Source organism: Pseudoliparis swirei, chromosome 18, assembly GCF_029220125.1.
Source record: "Pseudoliparis swirei isolate HS2019 ecotype Mariana Trench chromosome 18, NWPU_hadal_v1, whole genome shotgun sequence".
Lineage (NCBI taxonomy): Eukaryota > Metazoa > Chordata > Actinopteri > Perciformes > Liparidae > Pseudoliparis > Pseudoliparis swirei.
The window spans coordinates 13,354,793-13,363,440 of record NC_079405.1 but is presented as its reverse complement, the minus strand read 5'-3'; the positions used below and the strand labels follow the sequence as shown (position 1 = coordinate 13,363,440).

General features: G+C 39.5%; 2 protein-coding genes across 2 annotated transcripts; one reads left to right on the top strand and one right to left on the bottom strand.

Moving 5' to 3' along the window:
• Positions 1-690: 690 nt before the first annotated feature.
• On the top strand, positions 691-3,265 carry mrto4 (MRT4 homolog, ribosome maturation factor). The gene is made up of 8 exons (XM_056438307.1): positions 691-741; positions 979-1,037; positions 1,134-1,237; positions 1,322-1,403; positions 1,496-1,563; positions 1,653-1,804; positions 2,506-2,582; positions 2,671-3,265. Exons 1-8 carry the CDS (start codon positions 714-716, stop codon positions 2,815-2,817), a joined length of 717 nt encoding a protein of 238 aa, XP_056294282.1. The 5' UTR covers positions 691-713; the 3' UTR covers positions 2,818-3,265.
• Positions 3,164-7,287, bottom strand: akr7a3 (aldo-keto reductase family 7, member A3 (aflatoxin aldehyde reductase)). Its single transcript, XM_056438306.1, has 7 exons — positions 6,898-7,287; positions 5,859-6,046; positions 5,649-5,753; positions 5,167-5,263; positions 4,694-4,793; positions 4,457-4,586; positions 3,164-3,540 (listed from the first exon to the last, which is right to left on the bottom strand). Exons 1-7 carry the CDS (start codon positions 7,187-7,189, stop codon positions 3,379-3,381), a joined length of 1,074 nt encoding a protein of 357 aa, XP_056294281.1. The 5' UTR covers positions 7,190-7,287; the 3' UTR covers positions 3,164-3,378.
• Positions 7,288-8,648: the final 1,361 nt, after the last annotated feature.

Genomic DNA, 8,648 nt, shown 5'->3' with positions numbered 1-8,648 from the left:
ATTATAGGCTATATTTGATATACTTAAATATAAATAAGTGCATAGGCTCTATATTGTGTATACATTTTCTCATAAATATAAGGAAGCTGCAGTGTTGGTACACCTTTTTGCATAAAGTACCTTGGTGGTGCCAGCCATAGTATTACACTGTGGGGGCCTATAACGTTTTTTTAATCTAATTTTTAATCTTGATGATGCTCCTCATGCAAATGTATTGAGATTCCTGACTGCCAACATTTTGCAAGTGTACCCAAGTGAATCTGCAACATATTAATTGATAATGTGTGGGTAGAATCAACATTGAAAATGGGACATACAGAAAGAACCATAATACACCTGTTATCATTTTACATGGATCTTTGAGAAAGTTGTTATCTAACCCTAACCCCCTGAGTTACTCAATTATATGTTTATGTATGGAGATTTTAGCGTTACATTTATACGTTGCACACATCTGTAATGATTTTGCCCCATTTATTCTGATATCAGTTTACAAATAAAATAAAAAAATACATAACATAAATAAAGCTACCATGGCATATAACCGGTATGTTTTTGGGCAACATTAGTTAATTTATGTGCACCAACATACTTTTTTTTCTTATTTTATTTTTATAGTCAGGCACCAGATGGTCGGCTTCACCAAACCGAAATATTTGGGGTCCTTTTACTTCACGCGTGCGTCTGCTGCTCCAGCATCGTGAGAGGAAACCATGCCGAAGTCAAAGAGAGACAAGAAAAGTAAGTTAAAATCAAAATTGCAAAATGTACAAACTCTTTAAGCGGCTAATCTTTTTAACTACTTAATTATATTTATCATTTGTGATCGACAACTAAAAAGTAAAGTTAACAAGCTAATATTCGCTTCTCTTTCTTGGGGAAACGACAACATGCGCGCTGTAACAGTTAGCTAACCGACTGCTGCTATTAATCACGCTTATTGCTGACTGACTACATATTACCTGATCTTCTCCTCAGTTTCGTTAACGAAAACAGCGAAGAAAGGGCTGCAGTCTAAACAGAAATTAATCGAGGAGGTGAGTGTCCCGTCCAGGCTGTGTGCTATGCTAACCAGGGTTAGCTGGAGCTGACATGTTTCTCTCTGTAAATTCTCCATCTTATTGTTTTTTCAGTTACGGAAATGTGTGGACACGTACAGAAACTTGTTCATATTTTCTGTTGCTAATATGAGGAACAACAAACTGAAAGATATCAGGACAGCATGGAAACACAGCAGGTAACCTGTCTGCTCATTTATTTATTATATATATTAATGTAATACGGGTTTTTAGTAAAGATGCCTGAATCTTATCTTCCACAGATTCTTCTTTGGCAAAAATAAAGTCATGGCGATTGCCCTGGGTAAAAGAGAAACTGACGAATACAAAGATAATTTGCACAAGGTACGTGAGGGTTTAGGTTTGGTGATACGCCAGAAAATGTCATATTGTATTTCAAAGACTTAAGTATTTTACTTCCTTTAAATAATGTGCAGGTCAGCAAGTATCTACGTGGGGAAGTGGGAGTACTATTCACCAACAAAACAAAGGATGAGGTACAAGAGTAAGTTAAGCTTCACTTCATGCACCTCCATGTCTGTTATTCTCCAAATATTGTTAAATAGTTAACTAAATGCTGTTCTCAATCCACAGGTATTTCGACCATTTCAAAGAGATGGATTTTGCACGTTCAGGAAATCTCGCACAGATGGACACAACTCTAAATGAGGGACCCCTTGAACAGTTCCCTCACTCAATGGAGCCCCAGTTGAGACAATTAGGACTTCCTACTGCTCTCAAGAAAGGTATGATTACAGATTATGACATTATTCTGTGTGTTCTTTGTTATCAACAAATCCCACTTGAAGAACAACACCAACAATTTAAAGTAATTTCCTCTGTTTTCTGACTGACAATCAGCACCACATTTAAATATAAGGTCACACATTTACAGGCTCCTGTCTAGATCAGATTTGTATTATTACTTTTAATACATACTGCACCTACCTTACAAAGGACATACTGTTTGTCTATAATTGGGATATACTACTTTGTCATAACCCTCTTGCTCATATACTGTCACCTTCATGGCACACGCAAGACTAATACCCTACATTATTGCATTACGTATGACACCAAACATGATTTTCAACTAAACATATTTGTTGTCAAAGGCGACTATAGGGTGTTATCACATTTAATGCAATTGTGAGTATTTATTTATTCATATTCAGCGTAATGAAGGAACATGTTAGCCACTGTAACAGTGTTGCTGATATGTTTTTTGTAAGTTTGGACAACAATGGATCTCTATAGCACAGAGGACTTTGCGTTATCAGGCGTTGGCCATTATTAGCCTTATCCTTTTGAACATGTTTGAGTGTAACAGGTAAACACACCTTTGTTCTCTGAACAATAACCAGTGGCACTCTGACATGATTTATTTTTTCCATACCCGTTAGTTTGATATAATTAAAATCACATTTTGTATCATGCATTATTTAAGGAGTGGTGACACTGCTGAAGGAACATGCCGTCTGTAAGGAAGGCGATGTGCTCACTCCTGAGCAGGCTCGTATTCTGGTGAGTGCTTGACTGCAAGACTCTTTAACCGTGACGTATAGAACTGTGTTGCATTTGTCTGACTGACCGTTTCCAATTGGCTCCGTAGAAACTCTTTGGCATCGAGATGGCAGAATTCAAGGTGCAGATCAAATGTATGTGGAACTCAGAAACCGTCGAGTTTGAGAACATTGCTGGTAAAGAAGTGACCATGGAGGATGAAGAGGAAGATGACGACGAAGATGATGTCGAATGAAACATCTAAGGCAGAAGTCGTTTTTGCTGGCTTTCAACAGCAGAGAGACCTTAATGTGGAAACCAGTCAATCACCCTGACTGCCATCTCTCTCCTGTCCTATTTTTCACCCCAAAACATGAACATCTGTCCTTCACCTTGAATATAGCTTTGGATTGAGTTGTTCAGTAAACTGGGGACCGGAGTTAAAAGTTTTTACATGTAATCATATGGATGCCACTAGTTTTGGTAATGAACATAATGTTTGTATTGCATGCAAGTATTTTGCCATTCAGCCAAAACAAATGAGTACATGTCCATGTGTTAAACCAACCCATTATAAGTAAGAAAAATCACAGAAAATGTGAAAGTGTTTTCATTTTAGGCAAACGTTATTTTTTACTTGAGAAACATCTTGAAAGTATTAATTTTTACATTTGTACATTAACAATGAAGTGCTTTTGACAATACTAACTGGTCTCCAATTCATTCACAAATCAAGTGATTTCAGTTGAAGGGTCTTTAGCAGATTTCTTTGTATTAACTTGATTGGAATTTAATTGAACCGACAGATTTAGGCTCTTTAGCGGAAGTAGTTTGGACACTCGTGGGCGACGAGATTCCAGGCCTCGTTGAAGGAGGCGACCACTCTGTCATCGAGAGGACCCTCCTCTGCAGCAGCCAAGTTTTGTTGGAGTTGCTCCATACTCGACATGCCAATGATGACTCCATCACCAAGATCCCCCTGTAACAGAATACATCGTTCATGGTCAAAAAGAGATTTTGCATTTAATTTGAAATAGTTGGAAAGCATGTTCCAGCTACTGTAAGCACCAAATACAGCCTTTGACTAGAGGCGAAATATATAACTGACCTGGCACTTTCACATGAAAAAGGAGCCAGGAGTTTGGTATTAACAAATGTTCCATGTGCACAAATCACGACTGTGATTTTACAATTCGCCAGTATGTTTGCATGAAATGATAATGAATCCTCAAAAAATGCCGTTCTGAAGGATTGAAGTTGATCTAGAAATGATGCTGGTGAGTATTTGTGTGGACAGTGGTTTACTGTCTGGTCAAAAAGTGCAGCTTCAGCCTTTAAATCTTAATGAGCTACAATTAAACTATTTGACTTACTATTACAAACTACAAAAGATTCTTAGAGCTGCAAAAGTGTGTATTGACAGAAAATAAAGTTTGGATAATTGATTATTGTGATAACTCTTTAAAGCAGAAATGCCAAGAATTCTCTGGGTTTATAACTATGGAAGATGTTTAAAGATGTCAACATGTCCTGGGGCATTGTGACAGCCATTTGTCACTATTCTGGCATTTTGTAAACCAAACAATATTTCAATTGAGAAAATGTTTTGCTGATTAATGAATTACCAATAGTGCACTATAATGTATTTTGTGATGTAAAGTGACATGCTTGACCACTGATTATTGACACAGAACTGACATTTGTTTTTAGATTCATAAGACTAAATGCTGCTGCAAAACTAATTTGTCGAATTGCTATTTGAGAAATAAAATATAAAATGTGCCGAGTAAACTACATTTAAATAGTTACAAATCCTAATCTTTTGATTATATTGTAATCTTCCCATGATCCTAACAAGTGTCCTGCTACTGCAGTGATCCCTTCACAATGGGTACCTTCAGGTGGGAGTGGTGGTACATCCAGCGCATGGCAGCAGAAGTCATGCTGGGTTTCTCTGGGCCGTACGCAGCCTCCAAGGCCTTCAGTACCACGTCTATTGCCTCAAAGTGACTCTGCTTCCAGTATCTGACAGTAGAGGATGGGCACAATTGCTTTCAGCGCTTCGTCAGTTGACAATGTGCATGAGCGCAGACATGCTGAAATGTCTGAAAAGCCAGCCGCTAGTCGTTCACCTGTCCCTGTATGCTGCAGCCAAGGTGTTACCAAAGAATCGTCCTTCAGGCTGGGAACCATCTTTGTCTTGGTAATGGTACTTTCCTGTCAGAAGGCCACCTGCAGAGGAGAAATACTGTCAAGTTTAAATTATCATTATCTAGGATTCTATTTATCCACCGACTCAAGATCTCTGCAGTTTTGGTCGAGGCTCTGTACGAAGGCACAGTGACGCTTTGAGCATCAAAGAGATTACTATCAATCCTGAGGACATCAAGGATGCCTGTAGCAAATTATTCTATACTCCAATAGTTAGTGTTTGAGTCATTTCACTCAAAACCACTAATTTCAACCTCATGGTGGCGCCAGTCAAACTCAGGAAATCAGCAAAATCCTAAGGATTCATCTCGTTATCAACATTGGTCACCCACTATAAGCATCTTCTTTTGACAGAACAGTTCAAATAGTGATGGTAAGGATGGAAGCTATGCACCTGCTAGAGGATTGTATGCGTAGAAGCTCATTCCATAGTATCTCAGACATGGCAGCAGCTCTGTCTCTACCCGTCTTGTCATGGCATTGTACATCCCCTATGAAAGGTTTCAGAGGTACGTTATGGTACAGAAAATAGTGAAAGAGGTTGAATTCAGTGGAAAGCATTTTAAACAAGGAAAGAAACATACCATGGAGGATACAATTGACATAGGAAAACAATTGCGGCTACCTGAGGTTCTTTATGAAGGATATTTAACCGTGGTTTCATTCCATAATGCAAACTACTGTAATTCTTAATCAGCATGTGCACAAAAGATTTATCAGCTCACTCTGAAAACAGGAATTTGTAGCCCAGATATGAGCATTCTACAGACTAGCATTTCTAACCCACAGGCACTTATATGAAGGAACGCAACATAAACATACATTTAGTGATGAATGGAAATTAAACTATGAGGTTAAAACAACAAGCCACAATACCTGATACACAGTGGGAACAATCCAGTGGTTGTGTTTACAGATGCTGACAATTTCAGACACTTCCCACGATGTATAGTTTGAAAGACCAAACTCCTTGAATTTTCCCTGAAGGTGAGAGTTTCACAATGAATTTGAAAGTTAATGAAACATTATCAAGTATGTTTGAAATGCTCACTCAGAGAGCGAGAGAGAGGTATATGGTCTCTTTGCCTCTTTGTGGAGTTCATTGCAGGCCCTCAGGGTATCCTGGATTGGGTTTTGGTGGTCAGGGGCGTGGAGGTAGAAAAGCTCCACACCATCAGTCTGCAACCTCTGAAGGGAGATCTCCAGCTGAGAGCGCACACTCTCTGGCTTCAGCGTCTTCCCATCCCAGGGGTTGGCCTTGGTCGCGATGCTTACTGTTACACAGAAACAATGACATCAAAGTATTTCATTTACAGGATGTGAGTGGAAGTGCTTTTATTGTGGAAAGTGACTGCAGACTGATATATTTTACTTAAGTAAAAGTAGTATAACCACAGTGTAGAAGTACAAGAAAAAGTAATACATTAAAAGTTTGAATCAAGTAAAAGAACAAAAGTATTCACAGTCAAAATATAATACCAACAGTAAAAAAGATCTTGCAGAACAGCAGGTTTCAGAATAATTTTGGATTATAATTATTGATGCATTTATGAGTTCATCACTGTATTGTTTCAGCTGATAAGAGTGGAGCTCATTTCAACTACTTTATCTGCTGGTACATTATGGCACCTTCTAGGTATCAATACAGTGTCATCTCAACATGTAATATTACATCATCAATATATGTGTTGATTATATTTTTGTATTAATGATCTGAAACATGCAGTGGAGTGAAAAGTGCAATAAGTAGCGGGAAATGAAAATACTGAGGTAAAGTACAAGTAGCCTACCTCAACATTGTACTTAAGTAGAGTAATTATTACTTGAGTGAATGTACTTAGTTACTTTTCACCTTGTAACAACAAATGGTAACACGTGTCTCAAATAGTGCACATGGCCCCCTAAATAATACAAGAAGCACACATTAAAACGTTGTATCCGTGAAAAAGTCACACAACAGTTAAAAGGGGAGTTTGGTGCATTTCGGGTACCCATAATTCCAAGCTGGTGCCAACCGAACCGGGCCAGGGAGAACTTGTCTAATGAGCAGCAGCTTGGTTCTTCCACTTTAAGAAAGCGGTTCGGGTTAGCACAGTCTTCACAAGTATGGCTGCTTCTTCTCTACCTGTTTTAGGAAGGCTCATGCCTCCTATGACCGTCTCCGACTTTCCGTCCATATACATGAAGGCCGTGTCCACCCGGCTGTGCCCCCTTCCCAGGAAAGTCTTCACCATTTCCGAACTCAGCGCCGCGTCGGCTCGTCCACCGAACGCCATAGTTCCCAGTAAGGAAATCGGCCGCTTAGTTTGAGACGACATGTTTCGACGAGCTACGAACCTCGGCAAATATGTGCGGACGTCCTTAATAACGTGACTCTGTCCAAGGGTGCACAGCTTTACTGTAATTACCCGCTGCATGCTACTGCAGGAACTAGCACGCGTCCAGGGGTTAAAGTTCTTTGGAAGGTTTTATGGCAGCGTCGTAAAACTGCTTAACCGGTTGAAAACTGAATATGTGCCACATTTTGTGAACAACATCCCCGTTTTATCTCGTTGGCTTGGCTGTAGTTCAGGCAGTGCAAAGTGCGTTTTCTGGGACCGCCTGCTGTTGTTATAAGTTAGACATGTTAGTTAAATATTACATCTCTTCGTTGCATTCGCTAGCTTATTTGTACAACAGCAGTTGTAACTCTAGCTGTAGTGCTTACGTTCAACCACAAGGGGTCGGCAAATCACCACACATGTCTCTAAACGATGCTAATAGGTTGCTCTGTGCAGACTGCAGATGTGATAACGTTATATTGTAGCGTAAATATTACAATGTATAGTTTCCCCCTCATTTTGTCACAGTTATAGAAAGTTGTCTTTGCGAGTAAAGGAAACGCCTGCTGACATGTTGGCGTTAACACCATTATGTTAGTAATACTTTAAATAGTTTATCAGGTGGTGGATACGATACACTGATTAGCATCCATGAAATGTGGTCAACTGCCCTGGTTCATTATCTGTCTATAGAGGTTTTCTTTATTTGATTAAGTCGACATTTGTTTCGGAATTTTTACCAGTAAAGTGCAATATATTTACTGTGGGCCATGTGTGTCAACATTGTAGATTTTAGTTTATATCATTTCATATGTTGATTTCTTTGTTTCAAAATATTTGTTAGAAGATCATATTCAATAGTAAACACTTTAGTGTATATGTATATGCAATGTATATCCATAGCACCGGTTTATCTCTGGGCATAATGAGGCTGCCGTATAGTCTGCCTGTGTACGTGATGGGTACTTGGAGCCATATTCACAGTTTAAGTGACTAAAGAAAAGACGAACACATGAATTTAGTTAATAAACTCACTTTTGTTGTTTCAGTAAAAAATAACAATATATATCTCAGATCAGAGTATCCGATAAGTGAAACAACATGCCGTGGAGCTGGTACCCTCGGAGGTTACACCGGGAGCGGTGACCCGGGACTCTGTAGGGTCATGAACACACATGCGCGCAATGAAACCTTTGTTTGGAGAGCAACAGTAGTCGGTCTCGGAGGCTTGACCCTGTGACCGAACCATCAGTGGTTTCCCCCGCAGTGTGACCACGAGCTGCTTCGGACTCAACCCCAAACATCCTCCGGTGCTCCGCGGGTGATACGATATCCCGCTGTTTCTCTACGGCTCCGTTTGCGCGGATATTGCTCTCCATGTGCGCTTATTTCTCATCTTCACGAGCTATGTTGACATATGCGCACATATCCGCACATATCCGCGTTGCGTTTGTTCGTTTTTAAAACAAATATGAAGTAAAACACTAAATCACTGGAGGAAAGTTTGATGCGACGTTCAAAACTAAATCTAGACCCAAAAGAACCGTTTGAAGCC

Bases quoted from the DNA above. Each gene is read 5' to 3' on its own strand.
- mrto4 (XM_056438307.1), top strand. From the start codon at position 714: ATGCCGAAGTCAAAGAGAGACAAGAAAA. The intron at 1,038-1,133 runs GTGAGTGTCCCG...TTGTTTTTTCAG, and splicing joins AACAGAAATTAATCGAGGAG to TTACGGAAATGTGTGGACAC. The intron at 1,238-1,321 runs GTAACCTGTCTG...TATCTTCCACAG, and splicing joins ACAGCATGGAAACACAGCAG to ATTCTTCTTTGGCAAAAATA.
- akr7a3 (XM_056438306.1), bottom strand. From the start codon at position 7,189: ATGCAGCGGGTAATTACAGTAAAGCTGTGCACCCTTGGACAGAGTCAC. The intron at 6,047-6,897 runs GTAGAGAAGAAG...TCTGTGTAACAG, and splicing joins CATGAGCCTTCCTAAAACAG to TAAGCATCGCGACCAAGGCC. The intron at 4,587-4,693 runs GTGAACGACTAG...CTCTACTGTCAG, and splicing joins GCTGCAGCATACAGGGACAG to ATACTGGAAGCAGAGTCACT.